Source organism: Dichotomopilus funicola (genome assembly GCF_033296635.1).
Source record: "Dichotomopilus funicola strain CBS 141.50 unplaced genomic scaffold C8A04scaffold_25, whole genome shotgun sequence".
NCBI classification, from domain to species: domain Eukaryota; kingdom Fungi; phylum Ascomycota; class Sordariomycetes; order Sordariales; family Chaetomiaceae; genus Dichotomopilus; species Dichotomopilus funicola.
The window spans coordinates 201,804-222,644 of NW_026944046.1; the positions used below are offsets into that span (position 1 = coordinate 201,804).

The 20,841-nt window shown below is 55.8% G+C and overlaps 6 protein-coding genes across 6 annotated transcripts; 3 read left to right on the forward strand and 3 right to left on the reverse strand.

The window, feature by feature from the left end:
* Window positions 1-1,282: 1,282 nt before the first annotated feature.
* On the reverse strand, window positions 1,283-3,822 carry C8A04DRAFT_36756 (DNA polymerase alpha/epsilon subunit B-domain-containing protein; the record flags this gene model as incomplete). Its single annotated transcript, XM_062783634.1, has 2 exons — window positions 1,283-2,996; window positions 3,059-3,822. The coding sequence occupies 2 exons, from the start codon at window positions 3,820-3,822 to the stop codon at window positions 1,283-1,285; spliced, it is 2,478 nt and encodes an 825-aa protein (XP_062637665.1).
* A 318-nt stretch (window positions 3,823-4,140) lies between these two features.
* On the forward strand, window positions 4,141-4,991 carry C8A04DRAFT_27983 (uncharacterized protein; the record flags this gene model as incomplete). The annotated part of the gene is made up of 4 exons (XM_062780477.1): window positions 4,141-4,224; window positions 4,310-4,689; window positions 4,760-4,861; window positions 4,922-4,991. The coding sequence occupies 4 exons, from the start codon at window positions 4,141-4,143 to the stop codon at window positions 4,989-4,991; spliced, it is 636 nt and encodes a 211-aa protein (XP_062637666.1).
* Window positions 4,992-5,446: 455 nt separating this feature from the next.
* C8A04DRAFT_27984 (transcriptional Coactivator p15-domain-containing protein) lies at window positions 5,447-6,066 on the reverse strand (the record flags this gene model as incomplete). The annotated part of the gene is made up of 3 exons (XM_062780478.1): window positions 5,447-5,659; window positions 5,746-5,853; window positions 5,917-6,066. 3 exons carry the CDS (start codon window positions 6,064-6,066, stop codon window positions 5,447-5,449), a joined length of 471 nt encoding a protein of 156 aa, XP_062637667.1.
* An 858-nt stretch (window positions 6,067-6,924) lies between these two features.
* On the forward strand, window positions 6,925-10,131 carry C8A04DRAFT_27985 (PXA domain-containing protein; the record flags this gene model as incomplete). The annotated part of the gene is made up of 1 exon (XM_062780479.1): window positions 6,925-10,131. The coding sequence occupies one exon, from the start codon at window positions 6,925-6,927 to the stop codon at window positions 10,129-10,131; it is 3,207 nt and encodes a 1,068-aa protein (XP_062637668.1).
* Window positions 10,132-12,616: 2,485 nt separating this feature from the next.
* Window positions 12,617-14,527, forward strand: C8A04DRAFT_27986 (putative tartrate transporter; the record flags this gene model as incomplete). The annotated part of the gene is made up of 6 exons (XM_062780480.1): window positions 12,617-12,939; window positions 13,006-13,081; window positions 13,141-13,244; window positions 13,326-13,719; window positions 13,833-14,135; window positions 14,204-14,527. The coding sequence occupies 6 exons, from the start codon at window positions 12,617-12,619 to the stop codon at window positions 14,525-14,527; spliced, it is 1,524 nt and encodes a 507-aa protein (XP_062637669.1).
* Window positions 14,528-16,200: 1,673 nt separating this feature from the next.
* Window positions 16,201-19,405, reverse strand: C8A04DRAFT_11622 (Afadin and alpha-actinin-binding-domain-containing protein; the record flags this gene model as incomplete). The annotated part of the gene is made up of 3 exons (XM_062777038.1): window positions 16,201-16,352; window positions 16,521-19,146; window positions 19,223-19,405. 3 exons carry the CDS (start codon window positions 19,403-19,405, stop codon window positions 16,201-16,203), a joined length of 2,961 nt encoding a protein of 986 aa, XP_062637670.1.
* Between the last annotated feature and the right edge of the window lie 1,436 nt (window positions 19,406-20,841).

Genomic DNA, 20,841 nt, shown 5'->3' on the forward strand with positions numbered 1-20,841 from the left:
ATGTATTGTGAAACAGGGAAAGGGAAACGAGAACGAAGTCCGCGCGGGGATGCTAGATCGGGAGAGCAACACTGCGGAACGACAGCAGCATGGTTCTCTATCTTGCTTCAAATATGTCTCCAACATATCTAGGCGGGGGTGGCTCAGGGAGCTAGTGTCCTCACGCTTGGGCCGCAGCCATCGCCGTGTGGGCTTTGGCGTCGGCACATGTTAGGACTCTGATCAAACGGGAAATTCCCAAGCGTCGGGCCAGAGCAATACGAGACCAGCTTAAAGAAACGGGTGGGACTCGAGGAATAATTTTCTCGGGCCAGGTAATTCGCTAGTCCTCGGAAACGTGAACATAATGTGGGCGACCTGAGTCTAGATATCTTCTTACTACACTGCCGTGTGTCCCTGGAGCATGGAGCTCGACAACCACAAGGGGAAGCGTACGACCGAGGGTGATCAGGAAAGGAAGCAGGCAAGAAACGCACTACGGTTAAACCTGGGTGACTTGAGGAGCGCCACGCGTGGAGTTGAGGTCCTGGGCCTCTAATTTGACTCCTTTCGGTGTTTCTAGGGCACGGAGAAGGGTCAGTGCAGGTATACGCGTCCTGGGCCGCAGCTCCCGGCCCCGCAACAGCCGTGCGGAAGATAAGTAGATATCGCGAGATGGAAATCCGGAAGGAAAGTAGCTCTTATTATAACCTAAGAATAGTCAAAAATGTAACCTAAGGTAGTGGCCAATGACGACGACGAGGTGAAACATACCTATGACCGCCGTACGATCACCGGCTTTTATTTAGCCACATCCATTGACGAGTAAAAGTAGGCCTCCTAGTTCAAGCCAAAATCTTGCGAACGGTCAGCGGGGAAGAATGCATCGAAACGCGGCGAAACCGTTCTAGTTCTGTGACGGAACTCATACGATGCATCGAAGGATGACGTCGGATAGTTAGCACTCGTGGTTGCGGGAACCGATAACGACTATCCGTACCGAGGCGAATATCGATGGGCGAAATGGACCGCAACTGTGGGGGCTATCATAAAAATAAAATTCCGCCGGAGGCTTTTCCCTAGTTCTCGTATGCAACGCTATGAGCCCGCTAAGGTATTATAACCTCGCCCGACCACATTCGCCCCAACATACCTATCAGCAAAAAGTATGTTATTGGATGTCCGGGGACGAAACCGGCCCCAAGTCAATGCCCCCTTTGCTCAAGCCAACAAATATGCCGAAAACGTAACCAAAATCCCCTTACACAGCCAGATCCCAAAGCCCAATCCAGGAGGTACATTCTTAAAATGTACATTCCCTCACCCTCCCCCCTTTCCCTACACCCACGGCATACTCTACCCACCTAGCAACTCCCCTCCTACCCGCGACAAGTACACTGCTCGGATTCATTACATGACAGCCCTCATACGTGACACAGAATGCGGGTGCCGTCGTATCGACTAGTACCAACGCTGTTGGCAGTGGGTAGATGTAGAGTGCTGAGGTATAATCCCAGTGGACAGGGCGTAAGGCTTGCCGGAAGGGGGCAAGGTAGCCTTGGTCAAGGATGGTTTTGACGAGTTTGCGGGCTGTGAGGACATCGTAGGGGATTGTTTCGTCCTGGGCGTTTGGTGGAGGAGGTTGTTGTTGGTCTGCGCCGTCAAGGTCCATTGCTTCAAGACCGGGAGCTAATGGGGAAGACGGGGCTGGGTTGTTGTTCGCCCCGGACATAGTGATGTCTTCCGACTGGGTTTGTGGCTGGCGAGGGTCATCATCGGCCGTGATTGTGGCGGTTTTGCTCTTGAGACGAACGGAAGAGCGGCGCAGACGGGCTGAGATGTCGTCACGGAAGAAGACAATCTCATGGTTGGGCCCGAAAAGGGACATGCGGCTGGGGTTCGTAGTCCACACAGCCTCACCCCCTTGCCCCTCGGCTGGAGATAATCCTGCCTCGGCGTTTGCGGCCGCAAAAACCCTCTTGATTCGAGAGGTGAAAAGATCTGGAATGGATTTCCGGGGTAATGGCACAGCAGCACCCCCAGAGAAGGCTGACACCCACCCATCATTATCGCCTGGGACGAAAATAAACGTCGCTGTGGTGAGTAGCATGGGAAAGTCAGCAAGAGTAGACGCTAATGCGTCAAAGAACTCCTTGTACTCGATGCTTCCTCCACTTCCCCCACGCGCCATGACGGCGTGGGTTGTGAAGTTGCCAGCCAGCACGAACGTCATCGGCGTAGAACCCTCGGGGTCCGTGGCATACAGGGACAATATCTTCTTGAGTGCTTGCAAGCTGCGTGGCTGGTCGAGATTCAGCTCGCCCACAATCACCACCCGGCCCCGCCCGGGGATATCCGGGTCTGCGAGGGCTGGTTGTCGTAAAAGACGTTGTTCGATCTTACGCATACGGGACCCCACCGCCCGCTCACTACCCACGCCGAGGAAGTCTATCCAACCAAAACCGCCGCCGACTGTGTGGTCCGCACCGCCCTCCAACCCGCTCACACCCACTGTTACGCGTCGTGTCTCGCAAGGTGGTTGGCCGATGAAAAACCCCTGGAACCGACCACCAATGGTGCCTCCTACGCCGCTGCTACCGCTTAACCCTTTCCCGATCGACTCTTCTTCTTCTTCGTAGACACCGTCAATCAAAACAATCATTCCTGGCGTAAACCAGGCCGAGTCATCGGGAAGAGCCACGGCATGCGACAGGTCAAGCGTGATCGTGCCGGTCAAGTCGCTGATAGCAAGACTTCCCGTCGGCAAGACGACCAGCATCCCCAGTAGCATGTGGTTCGTGCCATGGCGGCCCAACAGGTTTGCAACGGGTGTGATCTTGTGTGACTGCATCGTGGCGGACGCACCTCGACGGAGGGCAGAGGTGCGGGAGCTTGTTACGGCCGATGTTTGGAAGGCCTCGTTACGAAGCAGTCGTTGATGTACAACATTGAACCTGTTGCGAAAGGCTTCTGTTTTGTGGGAGGCCGGTGGAAGAAGTGAGGGTTTGGACGCAATCCTGTCGAAATAGTCAGCATACCTACCTCTCCAACGTCCTCAGCCGGAAACGGAGTGACCTACTTCTCAAAATGCTTTTTTGTGACATTATAGGTATATCGTGGCTGATCAAAAGCCCCGATAACCTTCATCCACTTCCTAATATCCTGCAACTCTTCCTCCTCCGGGTCCTCTTCGAATCCCACACCCGACATACCAAAGCTTGCCTGGCTATCCTCCCGCGTGAGTGTCGTCGCAGGTCTGAGCCCCAGCCGGGTCTTGGAGTGCTCCGGATCCTCATTCGGCTCAAGCATCAAGCTATTCTGCCTGCTGAGGCCCCTGGGCCCTGTCATGATCTTGCCACCACTCATGTTCCCCTCTAGCGTCTTTAGAATGTCTTTCAGCTCGGGACTGGTCCCCTCCACAATGACTCCGCCATTACGGTTCTTCCAAGTCCGCGCGACCTCTTCCAGCACCTTCTCTGCGAGCCCCTCCTCTCTCCATCCTGACCCACAATGTCTCCCGATAAATGTTGCGAGCTCTTGCAGCGCTGAGGATGTGAGTGTGAGACTATGTTTCTTGGTGAAGGTGCGGAAAGCGAGGGGCCGAAGTGTCGCGGGCGGGAGAAGAATGGGAAGAACGGCAGCTTTCGCGGGTGCTGGCACTTGGAACGGTCGTAGCGGGTGTGCTGGTGTCGCGAATGCCGGCGAGGATGATGGGATAACATTCGAGGACGCCAGGTTTCGTGGGGCAAAGAACGGCGGTGGGGGTGGTTTGGCCTTCTTTTTTTCGGGGCTTTTTGCCGCATTCTTTCGCGGGGTTTTCTTCGGACTCTGTATGGCCATCATATTGGCGGTTGACCCGTTTGCGTCGGGATTTTGTGGTGTTTCGGGATTCGGAGGTCAATTTCGGCTGTCGAGTTGGGTGAATTTGTCCTTGAGACGGTTGCTTCGACTTCTTTCAAGACCGCGTTAATGGGCTTGGCAGAGGTAACGCGTCGGACCGCGTTTGGTGGGGGTAACAGGGGCAAGGTAGAACGACAGGGGTGTGAGCTGTGGGCAAGTGGGTCCCGATTTGAGTTCCCCAGAGAAATTCAATGACCGCACTGAACAAGAACGCCCTCGAAACCGCATGAGCAGACCGTCCACCAAGCTCAGGTAGACAAGATGTTGGCCGCCCGGCTGTTGAAACCATCGCGATTGCGCGGCGTTACCCGCTCACTCTCGACATTATCCTCCAATCCCAGTATCGTCAGTACTCCTCACCCACCTTCCACCCCGCCCCCAATCGCCGTTTTTTGACAAAGTACCGAGCTAACGGCTGTTCCACTCCCAGAAAGTCTTCCAAGACCCCCTCAACCCGAACGTGCACCTCCTCTCCCTACTGCCCACCACGCCTCCGAACCCCGCCCTCGCCATCGGTACCACCACAACGCTCCCACCAACACCCAACTCTTTTCAGAGCAACACACACTTTCTCTCCATCCTAGACGAAGTTCTTGCCCAGCATGCGGCCGAGGACCCGAGCTTGAAGAGCCAGGCGCAGGCGTTTGCCTCGCCGGGTGGGCTAAACTTTGTGCAAGCACGCACTCAACGGGGGACGGGGACTGGGCCGGGGGGTGCGAGTGCCGAAGGTGGTGCGGGAGGAGCTGGCGTCGGCGGATGGGTACATTTGAGTGATACGAGGAATCCGCCGGATTTTGGGAGGATTGCTTGGTAAGTCTGAACCGAAGCTCGGAAGTTCAGTGCTCCGCAAGGTTCACCTTGGCTTACTGACAAATGCTAGGCCGGAGGACATTCTCGGAAGTGTGGAGGTTGACGGCAAGGGGGAGATTATTGGCAACTACCAGTCGAGCGGTACCTACCGGGTTGTTACGAACGAGGGAATGTGAGTAGACCACTAGCTAGTCCTTGATCGATATCATCTGCTAACAACATCATTTCGCAGTCTTGGGTTAAGCCCGTTTCTACAAGAGAAGTTGATAGCTAGGCTACGCGAGGAGGAAAGTAAGTCGTAGGATGACAGCCTCAACGAAGGGCAACAATTTGTCATTGTGTATTATAGACCCCTCTCCGGACCCCAACTATCCCCGGACCCTGTACATTATCGGTCAATAACATGTACACTCCTGTGTTATAACCCTTTAGTAGTCCCGACACCGCAAGATCGTTCGCTATACTATCCCTCTAGATAACGACACCACAAAATTCAGGGGTATCAGCATCAATGCCCTCGCCGCGACAGCGAAGCGCGTTGCAAATAGGCATCCATCGCCTGTTTATCTCCTCTTCACCTAAACCCAGATTACCCCCACCCACGTTCCCATCAAGCGCCCTAGCCAACGCCCCAAAGCCAACGGCAAGATCCCCGAAAAGAGCAATTCACGAAAAGAGCAATTCAAAAACCAAAAAAAACGAAGTTAAAGGAACGTTGAAGGAAAAGCCAGCTCATACGAAATAGTTCCCCCTCCCGTCACTCCTCTTCGTCGCTGGTCGCCTCAATATTCGCCTTCTGTGGCTTTGTCTTGGCCGACTTCTCCGTCTTCACCGCCGTCGCGTCGCTCGCGTCCGTCTCTGCCCCAGCAGGCGCATCACCCAATTCGTGACCGTCCGCACGGAGCTTCTCGTTGACTTCCGGGATTGCTTTGAGCAGTGCGCTGTACTGGTCGAGGGTGAGGGAAATGCCCTACATAAGGAGAAGTAGAGTTAGTTGGTGACTACTCAGGCAACCCTCCTAGCTGGGGGCGAACAGGGAGAGGGAGGCCGACAAACCTTCTTGCCCGGCCGCACCTCGCCGTCGGGGGTGGTATAGTACTCGCGGATATTGATCAACGACATGCCCTTGAACTGGGCGGTGCTGATGCGACGGGTGTTGCCAATCTGTGAGAGTGGCCTGGTCAGTGGATTGATCGAAATGGCGGGGTAGAAATTGTCTTAACCTACCTCCCAGTACGGATTTCCATCGCCATCGGTACCCTGGCTAAGTTCCTTTTTCACCTTCTTCTCATTCTTAGAACGTTTAGCGGTTTGCGGCAGCGGCTGTTCGGCATCGCTGTCGGACGCGACATGTTGGCGTTTCTTCGTGTACGGCATCTTGAATAATTTGGTGGGTGATCGACTCGTTTGGAGTAATCGTTATTGTTAGGTTGGGGGTGAAGTTTATATCGCCGGCCAAATATGTGCGCTATACTTAGCCCAACATAGGATGTATATTTCTTTTTCTTCGTTCTTTGTTCCCCGCGAATTCCTCTAGCGCAGACAAGGGACGCGCTTTAGCGGTGACGTCGACAGCGCCCACAGCACGCGTTTGCACGTGCACCAGGGTCCAGAAGGAATTAACCCCCACAATTTTCACGCGAAGGGCAACGCACTCCCACGCCGCCCCACTTTGTATCAGCCCAATCAAAACCAAATGGCATGGACGCTGCGGCTCGGGCCCTGCAGTGGGGACACGCGACAGGTCTGGGTCTGCGCCAAGTCAGCCGCCGTCTGAGTCTGGAGCGCAAAGTGTTGGGGATCGAGGCCCCTGAAAATGAAATCCTCCCAGGATCCCAGGAGCAACAAGAGCTTGAAAAAAACACTGCATCAGCAACAAGGAGGGAGGTTCGCTTGTGCAATCGAATCCATCCCGCCCTTTTGTCTTTTATTTATTTTCTTCGTCATTTCACATCATCCCCTTAGGGGCTTTTTGCGCTACCATTGACTTAATCCGTTCGTCCAATGTCTGCAGCGCCGTAAGATTGCATTGTTTCCTGCCAAGCCCCTTGTCCAACACCATTGCGAAACACCCTTCTTTCTTCTCCTCGTTGCCCTTTCTTTTGCGACATCCCCCACGACCAGCCGACGACGGCACTCGACCAAAGCGAATCACGAATCAATGATTTCCCAAAACGCCACCGCGCCTATATGAACCCAAACAATGCACCGACCCGGGCCGCCATACCCGAGACAATGGATGAAAAAGATGGCGTGAAAACCAAAACAGAATCACACTCAACACCGCCGACCCGGCCTTCGACGCCGGGCCAGGGCCAGAGTCAGAGTACAACAAGTGAGGGGATCGGGGAAAACCTCACAACAAAAGTGTTCAGCTTTTTGGCGACGGCAACGCCTGGCACGCTTGGCGGTGTGGCCGTGGGCCTTGCTGCAACGACATACCTCGTGCTCGGGCGGTTGGGCCTCGTTTTGATCGGGGCGTTCGGCGGGATCGTGACCTTCATACAATGGGAACAGCGCAACGATGAAGTAGTCCGCGCTGTCAAGGGTGAGCGGGGGATTGACCTGCTGGCGCGGGTCTTGGCCGCGAGCAAAGGCTCCGAGGCGGCCTTCGCGAAAGAGCTGGCAGCCGAGGAGGAGGCCGAGACCGCGCTGGTGCGCTCATTGGAAGACCTGCGGCCCGAAACGCGCGGGGCCATGACCGAGCTGCTCGACGCCGTTGTCGACAACTACATTAAGTGGTGGTACACGCCGATCGTGCCGGCCGACAAGTTCTTCCCACTGGCGGTCCGCAAAACGCTGACGGGCTTCATGGTGTCGGTGTCCAACCGGCTGAGCCGCAAACGCCCCGCCGATGCCTTTCTCGATTTCTTGACGAACTCATCGTCGATTCTTGTGGTGTTCATGTCCGAGCTCTCAAGTGCGTTTGCCGAGGTCCCACCTGATGCTCAAGTGTCCGCTGCCGATACCGTCTACAATTACCTTGCCTCCCACCCCGAGTCGAACCTCTCAACCCTCCTAAACCAGAAGCAACAAGCCCACAAACTCCGTCTGGCGGCCGACGACCTGTTAGGTTTCCTAGACCGGTCTAGCTATGACTGCGAACCTGCCCGCGTCTTTTTGCGGGAGATGCTCGCGGGCGTGGCATTGGAATCAACACTCCAGTCATGTTCGAAAGCCGAATGGATCAACACGTGGATTGTCTATCTGCTGGAGTCCGGAGAGCCCGATCTCAGCCAGGCTATTGATGTCGGTATGCAGACGGGACCCGGCACGGACGCAGCTTTCGCTGATCTAGACGGCAATGTGGGCAACATTGGGTTAGCCAGGGGGGGTCGTAGCTCGCTCGACAGTGACAGAGCACGGAGGAAGGATTCCACGGCACATAAGAAGAAGTTGAGCAAAGCCGAAGAGGAGATGGAGCTCGCTATGGAAGAGATGAAGCGCTTGAATGAAATGATTGCGAAAGAGAGCGCGCACAGTGAGCAACAGGGACTACGGGAAGCTGCATCGGTCCACAAGAGCCCCGCAGAGGCATCTAGGAGACCGACCGACGCCCCTAGCCGCACCATCGACCAATCGAACATTCAGAACCGAGGTGCCCAGAAGCCCAGTCTGCCTCAGCGGCTCGACACCTCCAGCGGCCCGAAGAGAACCAGCAGCGAATCGTCCGGCGCAAACGATGTCGTCCACACCCCCGCTACCCCTTACTCGGGCGCGACGCCCTCGTCGAGTCAAGGGTCATCACCCCCCGTGACCGAAGGATCTCGGTTCACCAGCTTCGACCAAATCGTACCCCCAGGCCAAGAGGAAGTCGATGGGGAGGCTAGCAATGCTCACAAAACACCCCCATTGACCTTACACAATGCCACGATTACCGTCCTGGACGAGCCAGGTGATGGCCGGATCCGCACGAAGCCCGTATGGGACTACCTAGTCCAGATCGAGCCGGCCACGACCGTCTATCCTGGGTGGATGATTATTCGCAAGTACAGCGACTTCGAGATCCTCCATGAAGTACTACGGCGGATTGCGACCATCTCTGGCGCGACCGCGTTTACAGAGAGACACAGCACGTTGCCGTCTTGGAAGGGGCATACCCGGACGTCGCTGCGCAGCGAGCTCGAACGATACCTGGCCGAAGCATGCGGGCACCAGAGTCTGGCCGACAGCGAGGGCCTGAAGAAGTTCTTGGAGCGGGACAACGGCCACCTCCCCAACGCGCCCAAAACGGGCTTCCAGGCGTTTGAGAAGCTGGGCAAGAACATGCTCGATGTCTTGACGAGTGCGCCTCTAGAGGGGTCGAAAGCGGTAGTGGGCGGCGTAACGGGGGTCCTTGGGAACATCGGCATCGGGCAGCGCAAACCAGCACCGCCCACGCCTTCACCACCGGCCTCGGCGCTGCAAGATGTCACGGCAGCTAGTCGCTTATCGATATCGACACTTCCCCGCGTGGACAGCAGCGCTTCGTTGAGTGGGATGCGCCGGGCCCGCGATAGCCTGGATAGCCAGCGCTCGTCGGTCATCGCGCGACAGCCCGGTAAGATGCCGTCGATGGATCGCCGGCCGAGTTACAACTCGCAAGGGGAAGCGGAGCCGGATAACCCTCGCAAGTCGATATCCCTAGCTTCGGCGCGCAACAGCCGGGAGATGAGCCGAACATCCAGTCGGCCGGCCAGCCGCCCAGCGAGTCGAGCCCCAAGCCGACCACCAACAAATCGATCCCCGTCTAGCCTCTCTTTCGAGGGCTTCCGGCTCCCTCCTCCGCCGGACCTCATCCCAGACGATTACGAGACACCGGTAAGTCCGTCCAACGGGCTACCGACAACCTTCCGCCCACAAGATACCTTCCAACATCCCAACACCATCACCACCCCAACGACCGGCCCGCTCGACCCCCATCAGCGCCTTAACGGCCCGCCTCTGCAGGGCGTCAAACAGCACACCAAGCTCTCCGAGCAAGAAACCCGCGTGGCCGTCGAGCTCCTCTTCGCCGTCATCAATGAGCTCTACACCCTATCCTCGGCCTGGAACATCCGCCGCACCCTGCTCGCAGCCGCCAAGTCCTTCCTCCTCCGCCCCGGCAATCCATCCCTGCTCTCCATCCAATCCCTCATGCAAACCTCCGTTCTCGACGCGCACGCTTCCGACGCCGGGCTCGCGTCGCACCTCAGAAAGCTCCGCGAGGGCGTGCTGCCCACCGAGGCGGAACGGGCCGCGTGGCCGGCCGAGCTGACGGACGAGGAGAAGGAAAAATTGAGGGTCAAGGCGCGGAAGCTGTTGATTGAGAGCGGTGTGCCGGCTGCGCTGACGAGTGTCATGGGCCAGGCGGCGACGTCGGAGGCGCTGGGAAGGCTGTTTGACTGTCTCCAGATTGAGGAAGTTGCGAGGGGGGTGGTGTTTGGAGTGATTCTTCAGGCGGTAAGGACGGTCACCCACTGATGGGGGCTTCTTTATGGAGGATGATGACGGGGATGAGGATTCATGTTTAATGACCGTGGGGTGGATGAATGCGGCAGGGAAAGAAGAGCGGAAAGGAGAAGGGTTTAATGGCAGTTAATGTATGCGTACTATGCATGACGTGTATGAATATCCGGGGCTTGGATATGGCAACCAGCCGGATGCCGGACGGTTGACCATGCACGGCGGCCAGCGGGCATACCTGTGTCGATTACGGAGTACTATATTTTTTGTATGGTCGAATTGGGTTGATGGAGAGATAACTTTCGGGTTTTGGGAACGACCGGTAAACAAATTTTAATCAATGAACTTTAGGAGGGCAACCGTCATTATCCCCAAATAATCAACAGTCAAAACCCGAACATGAACGACACCACATGGCGCAGCGTAACTCTCCATGTCTACCTCAACGGAAAATACACCACTGTGTCCCCATGAAAAACGGAAGGCTTCCGCCCTCACCGTTGAGAATCAGGTACGATTATCCTCGGAATACCCCAAATGTAGATTGTTTCTGCGGAAACAACGGATCGGCCATTGTTCCATGTCTCCATGTGGGGAGAGACCCCAGTCATCTCCAATTCCACGGATGGATGGATGTCAAACCGGTGATACAATCTGGAACAAATCCAACCCTACACGAGATCTCGCAGCACTCGGAGCAAGCGCACGTGGATGATTCAAAGGTGAGGACGACCGGAGCGGGCTTGGCAAACGGAGCAACATTTGCTTTCAGAATTTGCTTACTATGTGGTGTATGTACATTCACGCTGTGAAGGACGCGTTTCTCGCATAAACTCCCACCAACACGAGATCGTAACGTTGGAGCCGAGGAACTGGTGTCTGCCCAACGAAGTGGTGACCTGGCATCTGCAAGAACCCCATCTTTTCTCCTCATCGCGTGTCAACCCCATATGGAGAAGGGAAAAAGAGAGAAAGCCGGCCCCAGTGCCGCCCTTGCCGCCCCACGGCCCGGTTGTCCCCATTCTCGGTCCCGACCATTATTGACCATGCTTTCGGCCTTTCATTCGGCCCTTTCGCTGGCAACCATCCCGAGCTGGCAATCAACCAGTCGGCTGCGTTGGACGGTTGATGGGCAATGGAAGCTCAGCTACCTTAGTGTCTGTATTGTGCATTGAGGCTCTTAACCGGCCTTATCATCTTGAAGCTTGGCTTTTTCTTTTCTCTTCTCCAGGTTTGAGGTCCACGAAGTTCTTTTTCTACTTCTTTCCACTGCCACGTTTTTTACTACATAGTATAGTAATTTATTCACCGTCACTGCATCTCCAACTACCATTGCCGCTGCAACACCCCGCAGAAGCCGACTCGGGAGATAAAGCTTTCCCCTCACGGAGACCCTCTTTACTGGGAAAGCTTATTGTTGACAGGATCTTGGAAAATCCAGGTTCGCAGCACTGTGCCGGGTTCATTTCACCCGGGCTCTCAACCGGTCGCATCAGCCATCAACCGGCCCAATCACAGGCCGTTCCTGACAGGGAAAGAGCCAATCACCGTTCAAGGCTTGCAAGTCTGGAGCTCTTCCCCAGTTTGACCCCATCTCCCCAGGTTTCGTTTCCCCAGGTTCATCCTTCTCTCTGTCCCTATCTCCATCCGCAAACGTGAAGAATCCAGGTTGGCGGACTCGACGGCGGAGTGGCTGGCCGGCCTAGAATAGTTTCTCGGCTCTCCATTCCTCCTTCTACGAATAGCTTATGGTATCCGATTCAGGTATCCCGTTCATCATGGCTAGGGCACTTAGCCCAAGAAGGGAATGCCGTGCTGTCTTCCAAGTCCGTTCATCAACGGCGAATCCACCGCTTCGAAAAGACCGAAGCAGGGTTACAGCCTACAAGGTTCAAAAGATTCCCATCCTCCCTGACTTAACCCCGGTCTGCAGCAACACTCGGGAACGGACTCCGGCAACGCGTCTCACTCGCCTGCCATCCTCCCATGCCTTGCATGCCACGCGCTCCGGCTCGGGTTGCTCGCTTGCTTCGTTGGGCCACGAGTTGAATGACGTACAGGGGTGTGAAGATATGTGTGTGTGTCTGTGTGTGTGACAGTGTGGAATCGATGTTGGCAAACCAGATCAAGTCCTTTTGCTGCGCGGGCGAAACGTGAACACTGGGAACTTTCCCCACTGGATGTTGAAGCTGGGGTATATGAGTATCTATGCCCTAGTGTTGCACCGGGTCCCCCGCTCTGCTTCCGCTGCCACTGATCCCGCTCTACCTTGCTCTTCCCTTGCTCTGCTTTATATTCTCTTTGGACGGACGAGGAGAGAACGGAGAAAGATCTCCTGTTGTACCGCCAACTCGGGTGCAGCCGTCCGAGGTTAGGTTGCCCGATATTACCTACCACCCTCCCACTTTTACTTTATTTCCACGTCCCGCCTTCTCTTCTCTCCCTTTGTGCAAAACATCTCCCCTTCCCTGCTACTTGGGCCACAGCAAGGCATTCATCCACCATGGCGGACTCGACCGGCGCCCCCAAGCGCAGCGATGAGCTCGCCGACGAGAAGGCTCTCGAGGCCAACGTCGAACACCCACCCGTGCCACGGATGCAGCCGCCGGAGTTGATCCGGAACATGACGTCTGAGCAGCGGCTCGAGCTCGAAAAGCAACTCAAGCGCAAGATTGACTTGCGCCTGCTGCCGGCTATCATCATCATGTACATCATGAACTATATCGACCGGAACAATATCGCAGCAGCAAGGCTGGCGGGGCTGACAAAAGATCTGAACCTAACGGATACCGAATTTCAGACGTCGGTCAGCATTTTGTTTGTGGGGTGAGTGGCATTATGACAGAGACCACCTAGGATGTCAGAATGGGGGGGTGTTGACGAGGATGATAGTTACCTGCTGATGCAGATTCCATCCAACTTGTTTCTCAACAAATTCGGCAAGCCGGCTCTTTACTTGCCCGGATGTGTAAGTCGCATTGGAATACGCCTCAAACTACCTCACCTCGGCCAGCTAACAGCAAAAAGATGGTTATCTGGGGTATCATCTCCGCGCTCACGGCTGTGTGCACCAACGCAGCGGGCCTTCTCGCCAACCGTTTCTTCCTCGGCATTGTCGAAGCCGCCTACTTGTAAGTATACCCGTTCCACCCCCGCCGCTAAATAAAAGAAAACAAGCCACTGACTATTTTCTGTTACTTGGTACTCTACAGTCCCGGCTGCCTCTACTACCTTTCCTGCTGGTACACACGCAAAGAGCTCGGCTTCCGCACTGCCGTCCTCTATTCGGGCGCGCTCATCTCGGGCGCCTTCTCCGGCTTCATCTCCGCCGGCGTGACCTGGGGCATGGACGGCGCGCGCGGGCTCGGCGCATGGCAATGGCTGTTCATTATCGAGGGTGCTGCTACCGTTGTCGTCGCGATGGCCTGTGTCTTTGTGCTACCCAACTTCCCGCGCACGACCACGTGGCTGACGGATGAGGAGCGGACATTGGCGATTTGGCGGTTACAGGAGGATATTGGCGAGGACGATTGGGTCGGCAGTGAGGAGCAGACGTTCTGGGAGGGGGCCAAGCTGGCGTTTATCGATACCAAGACGTACATTATGGTGGGTTTTGTTTTGTCCTTACTTGCTCTTATAACTCCTCCCCTCTCCTCGATACACCTAGGAAACAATAATCCGCTCCCAGCGCTAACCATGACGATACCCCCCTTTCCCAGATGCTCATGCTCTTCTGCATCGTCGCCAGCGGGACCGTGACCAACTTCTTCCCGACCGTCGTCAACACCCTCCAGGAGGGCGCTCTTGCCGGGTCCAAGAACAGCAAGGTCATCTCGCTGCTGCTGACCGCCCCCCCCTACGTGCTCGGCGTCATCGTCACCTACCTCAACGCGACCCACGCCGACAAGACGGGCGAGCGCTACTGGCACATCACCATCCCCATGTGGGTTGCCGTGATCGCGTACATCATCGCGGCCACGACGACGAAGGTAGCCCCCAGGTATTTGAGTATGATGCTCATGGTAAGCTTTTACCCCCTTTTCCTTCCTGTTTCTCAAAACAGACGGTTGCTAATACCCATCCTCACCAGGTCCCCTCTGTCTACTCGGGTTTCGTCGTCGCGCTGGCCTGGATCAGCAACACCATGCCTCGCCCACCCGCCAAACGCGCCGCCGCACTGGCCTTCATCAACGCGGTCAGCAACTGCTCTAGCATCTACGCCTCGTACCTGTACCCGGCCAGCGCGGACCCGCAGTACACCACGGCCATGATTGTCAACTGCGTCACGGCGTTCATTGCGGTGTGCACGGCGACGGTGATGAGGGCGGTGCTGGTGCGGTTGAATAAGAAGTTGGAGGCTGGGGAGTGGGTGGAGGGGGCGATTAATGGTGGGGGGTTCCGGTTTAAGGTGTAGGTACCTTTGCTGGGAGGACTAAGGGCGAGTGTGGAAGAGGGAAGGACATATCCTGGGGATTTGTCAGTCAATAAGAGTTATTCTGTTGAGCCGTGAATCTTGCTGTCCCGTCTGCAATGTTTTCACCCGGAAGACGTCTGTTTTTGAGTTGGTGAGGATGCCGTGATAACACAGAGAAGGATCTGGTATAGGAAAACAGGACACAGACTCGGAATTGCTAAATTGGGAACCGTCTATATATTTGTTAAAATGCCAGGAGATGCAGGCCTTCCAAGAAATATCCCACCAAAAGCAATATCCATAATAATATGTTATAATTTGTTAGGATGCACCCAAAACACCAATCCACGAAACTGTCTCGCCGAGGAGCTTGTGGTAAGGGTAATTATGTTAACCCGAGAATTAGTCGTGTAAAAAAATGTTTCCCACAATATATCAAGGTTCGATCTACCACACGATCAGATAGCTCTACTAACTTTTACATGTAACAAAAAAAAAGGCACAAATCTTCTGATAATTACGCATTAAGTTATCGTCTGGCTTAAACGAGCAAGTACAAAATATCTAACCACAAATTTCCCACGCCAAATACCAGAAGCAACGCGCCCCTACCCCCCAGCCGGACCTGCTTGCATCGAAGAACCAGGAACGCAAAATGCAACTTTTGTAAGCCGTTTCCTTAACAATAGCCAAACCCGCCCGCCTAACACTAGAGACAATGGACAAAGCGACGGGGAAGCAACCGATCCTCAGAACCAAGAACACATGCCCGTAAACTCTGAATACAACAGGAACGTGAGGCAAAACAGCACAACACCACAAACGCAAGAGCATGCATGCATGGCAGCAAGACAAGACGCAACAACAGACAGGAACGGAACGAGCAAGCAGTCAAAGTCAAAGGGAGAAAAGTGTGTGTCAAAGTGCAGATCCAAGGTGCAGAATTAAATCGAGTACGGACCAATACAATGATAAAAACACCACTCCAACAACACCGGGTCCGTAATGATGTGTATATAGGCATATGTGTATGTGTGTGTGATGGCGCGCGCGTGAAAGGGGTATGATGTTGTATGCAGCAGTTAAAAGCAAGCAGTTTTAAGCCAAACCAGCAGTAAAGCAGGGAAAGCAAGTAAGCCAGCAAGCAAGCAATGCGGTTTGTGGTATGAGTGCAGAAACAAGGGCAGCAAAAAACAGCAAATTGAGGGACAGGATGAGAAACATGGATCGTGAATACAAGAAAAGGGAAAATGGGGAAAGGGGGAATAAGCCAAATGCAATATCGTAAGTCGTGACAATCCCCTGGGGGGAAGGGGGGGGTTTCCCACATCAGTGGTCCGTCCATACAGTGGGGAAAATATAATCGTCCACCGTTCTCGTCCTTCCGTCTCGTCTTTCCTCCTCTCCCGTTCCCATCACAATTCCCCACGCCTCATTCTCGCGTTCGTACGTTCCCAACATTATATGGTGCCCATCCTCTCCTTCACTTAATTTATCCAACTCTCCCTTCTCCCTGTGTATTCACCTTCCTGGGCACAATTCACCCCATTCCTCATCTCATGTGAACGAAACCCGAGAAGCAAGGTTCAAACACCAAGACCCCATATCATCACCTTTGAGACAGAACCAAGACAGAAAACACCCCATCACCATACATTCGCAAGATACCCATTTCACCTCTCCGCAACAATGCCCTCTTTGCCACCCTGGATCAACGCATCTAGCTCCCACGGCTGTAGCGTACTCCGCCGGCGCGAGGCCACCATGCTCGTGCGCTTTTCCCTCTTTCGTACAGGCGGCTTCTGCTGCGACTGCTCATCCGCTTCTGCCGTGCCAACCGACGTGGGCTGTGGCGGCTGAGCTGGGATTTGCTCTTGTCGCTGGGTTTGAGATGGGGGCCGAGACGGTGCGGCTGATATCGGTGCTGAAGCCTGGGCCTGTGGTTCCCGGCGTTCCCTCTTCTGCTGTTGGCGTTGTTCCCGGAGCTGCTCACGCTGTTCACGCTGTTCGCGACGCTGTTGGAGCTGTTCCTGGCGCGACGATAGTTGGGGTTGATCCTTCTCCTTGTCCCTAGGTAAGGGCTTTTGAGTCCTCGTCTTTTGCGGTGATGGTGGTTGTTTTTGAGTTGCTGGCTTTGTGGGGGCCTCCTGTTTCTGTTTCTGCTTCTGAGTAGCCGGCTTCAGCGGAGGAGAAAATCCCAGTTCGTCCGCATCCTCGCCGTCCCTTTCTGCTGCTACTTCGTCTTCGCCATCGTCCAACCCAATATCCTCCCTCGTCGTAGTCGAACTGGGCGGCGCCCTGCCATCCGAGGTGGACGCGGAAGTGGACGCCGTCCCGGCCATGCTGTCACTTTCCGAACGTGTGCTTCTCGCACCAGGACCCGTGTTACGCTCAACCTCGGCATCCGCCTCGGTTGGCGCAACACTGTTAATCGAACCGGCCTTAGAGCCTGGTGGGGGAAGATTGATCGCCTTGCCAAGCCGTGCCGCCTTGAGCTTGGCCCGTACACGGGTGGCATCGGCATCGCGTTCGGAGGCGGCCAGTTTGGCAGTAATCGTGGCCATCGAAAGGGGGGATTGCTGCGGGGCGGGCAGAAGATTGTTGATGTTATTGCTGCTGCTGCCACCATTGCTGTTGTTGCTGTTGCTGCTGCCTGGACGGGGCAGGGGAAGGCGTGAGTTGACACGCTTTGGTGAACGGCTTGGCGAAGCACTCGGAGACGGTGCGGCCGTTTCGGGCTGTGGTGGTGGGGGAAGAGGATGGTCGGTATTCGAGGCCTTGCTGGCAATTGTGCTCTTGTTGGTAGCAACAGATCGAGCGGAAGTCGCCGACGCCGCAGAGTTGGCTCGCGGTGCTCGGTTCGCCGGGACGGCCTTTTCATCAGGCCGGGTATCGGCGCGTCCCCTCGTAACGGGCGGCCGAGGGGGTCGGCCCTTAACGGGGGCCGTCTTTGATACGGGCTTGGCTTCCTCGGCCTCCTTCTTCTTCGCCATCTCCCGCCTCGCGACACCCTTCCGCACAGCATCCCGCTTAGCACCCTCTGCCTTAGCGGGTTCCACTGTCTTGGTAGTCTCTCTAGTTCGGGTAACCGCAGCGGCGGCCGTCCGCCTCGTGGGTCTCGCAGCCGCAGCCGTGGCCGAAGTCTTGGACGTCCGCTCCTCAACCGGCTTGCTAGCAAGATTGTTGCCGACCGACGCATCGGGCGTTGACACATGGGCAGACGGCGGAAGTTCGACGTTCGCGGCCTCCTCTGGAGGTACCGTACGAAGTGACAGGATCGGCCGCTTACTCGGTGACGGTGGAAGGTTTTCCGCATGAGGGGGCGGTAATGGGGGCTCCTCAGAGTCCATATCCCGAGTTCTCTCCTCATCAATGGTGGGGAATCCCTTTGGTGGCCTCCGGTTGTGTGGCCGCTCGCGTCTGTTCATCGCGGTAAAGGAATCCTGTAGGGGGGCGACCTGAGGGGGCGCAGGCGTGGGCGAAGAGAGCATCACAGACTGTTGCAGAATCTCAACGTTGGGTTCCTCGACGTCCAGCTCATCGACATCAACCTCGTGTTCGAACAAGCTGGACACATCGCTGTCGACATCCTCCACGTCGTCCGGATGGGGGACCAGTTCCAATGGGCCCTCGTCGAATGGTACCTGCGACAAGTCGACGTTGTCGTCCTCCAGCACGGCAGCTAGCCGAAGAGCATATCCATGCGTCGTTTCCTCCACGTTCTTCACCTTCACCGGGCTCAGCCGTAGCCCCATCTTGAGCTCCTCAACGTTCACCGGCCGGCCGCTCGCCTGCATACGCTTCCGCCAGCCGTCGATCAGGTGGACAGCTTCTTTCCAGCGCGTCTCCATCTTCTCCCAGCCATCGCGCAGCCGGTGGATTTCATCCTCGCGTACGACGACCTCCTCGATCGGCACAAACGACGGGTTGGTAAGGATCGTGCGCAGGTGGTCGAGGACCGCCTCAACCTCGAGGGACATGTCGGCCGGGTGCGCAGCGAGGACCAACGCGTGGCCGTCGCCGGTCTCGGTCGATGAGAAATGGCCGTTGGCTTCCGCGTCCCAGCCGCTCATATCCTTAAGCTGCTCGGTTGTCCTCCGGACGAGTTGTAGCAACCCTTCGTTCTCCTCGCTGAGGCCCTTGGCCAGCTCGGCTAAAAAGGCATTCGTCTCCGTCCGCAGGTCACAACCGGACTCCGCACGCCCAGCGTGGCCAGACGAAGCATCCGCCTCGGCCTCGGAGCCAATCTCGCCCACGACGGTGATTGATGTTACGCCGGCGCTCTTGCCGGCTCCCCTCGCGCGGCCGGCCTCCGTCACCGCCTTCTTGAGGCCTTCAATCTGACGATCTCGCTTGCGGACCTCGTTCGCACAGGATGCCCGCGTTTGCGCTACCAGTGTCTTGGTCCGCGAGGCCTCTTCTTTGAGGCGGTGTACGGTCGCCTCGGACGATTTCAGGTTGGTACGCAGCGCCGCCTCCGCAGCCTCGCTGATGCCGACTTTGCGCTGAGCGTCGGCGTACTTCTCTTGCAGACGCTGGATATCGTTTGCCTGGCGGAGCGACTCGGCGCGGAGCGTACGGAGGGTTGTGGAGAGAGACTCGCGATGCTCGGCGTCGCGCTGGCGGGGGAGCAAAAAAGTCAGTCACAACCCAGGCGGTGAAGCATGATCAAGGAAGGAAATTGTCAAAACTCACGTCTCGCCGGAGAATCAGGTCATTGACTACGGCCATGATCCGGCTCATGGTCTCGGCCACCTCGGCGTCAGACTCGCCCGGTTGGGCAAAGTCGATGCCATGACCATCTCGCAGTAGGCCGCGGGATAGCAGCTGATTGTTGATGTACAGCGACGCCGTACGTAAGTTTTCGGACTCGATCATAATCGCGGCCGACGCTTGGTCTTCATCAGATCGTTGCGTGTTTGTGTGTCTTTCGTCTTTAGATCTCTTCTCAACGCCAAACCAGCAGCGAAGAAACCGGGACCGAATTCAATGTGAAGCTGGTTTGTAACCCGGACCCGTGATTGTTTTGGGAGAGAGGTTCAATGGAATGATGCAGGGGGCGAACACAGAAAACCCGGCAGGAGGACCCTTGAGTTTTCCCGGGTCAATCAGCGCGGGAAGGGGAAGCGCACAAGGAGGGAAAAAAGCTCAACGGCTCCAGAAGATGCAGAATGCCATTCCGGAATGGGCGGGTGGCTGCTTGCTGGGTCCTTGGTGGTGCAACCGAGAGCTCGGGTGTTCATTCAATGCGACGCCTGTGAGCCAGCTTTGGACAGGATAAACTGTTTATTTGGCGGGGCGTTGCCCTGGCAGCGCAAAAAGGAACAGACATGGATCAGCTTCCCCGTTGGTTCGTTGGCAAAGTGGTTGGGGCCTAAGATTTGTCGAGGTCTCACTGGTCTAATCCTCAACAACCCCTGCTTGGAGCCCCACACATGACCCCCCAATTCGTCAATTTATTTGCCGTTTGTTCCTTTTTGAGCATGTTCGCGAGCTGTTTTCGTCCATTTTCGTCGTCCCTGGGACGACCCCAAACAAGCTCCTTCCTTGTGAACACACGCTCGTTCAAGGACGGATCCCGTATTCAGATTCCAGAGTTTGATTTGGATTGGTCCCGCGGGCGCGGGAATGCAAGACGGTTCACACAGACTTGGCTCGTTTTTTCTGCGGATGGGGCGGCGAGCATTCGGGCCGCAGTGGAGGCCCCGTTAATAAATTGATTGTTTCTATTTGAAGAGGAAACCCAAATCCGAACCTCAAAACGGTCCCGGGGACACCCGCGCTAAGCACCCAAAAAGACACCCGACTCCGCGTGATGCCTTCATCACAGGACAACAAAACGTCCAACTGTGACATCGTCTACCGGACGACAATCACACTACTCAGTCATCACCAACCCTCGTGTCGAACCGCCGCACTCTGTAACACCATCCACACACGGCATCGGGTACGTCATTTTTTCCTATCGAAACAAGCAACACGTTTGTCAGCCCACTTGTTCAACCTCGATTATTGCTTTTGAATCGATGTCATCGCAACAGAAGAAACCACACTGTATCAGAGAGTTTGAGAAGATTATTGGAAAGCGCGGTTTTTGTCACCTTGGGCCTCTTGGTCACCAGGAGGAATTGGCCGCCCAGCAGGTAAGAGGACGGTCTGATGGCCCCGCGTGCGTCATCATAATGTGAAGATCGGAGAGGAGGGGGCTGAGAGAGGGGTAAGAAGCAACACTAACTCACCGAACTCGGTGTTGTGTGACCAACTCCTGACCATCAATTCTGCTGTTTGTTCTTCCAGGGGGTTGGTATCATCGA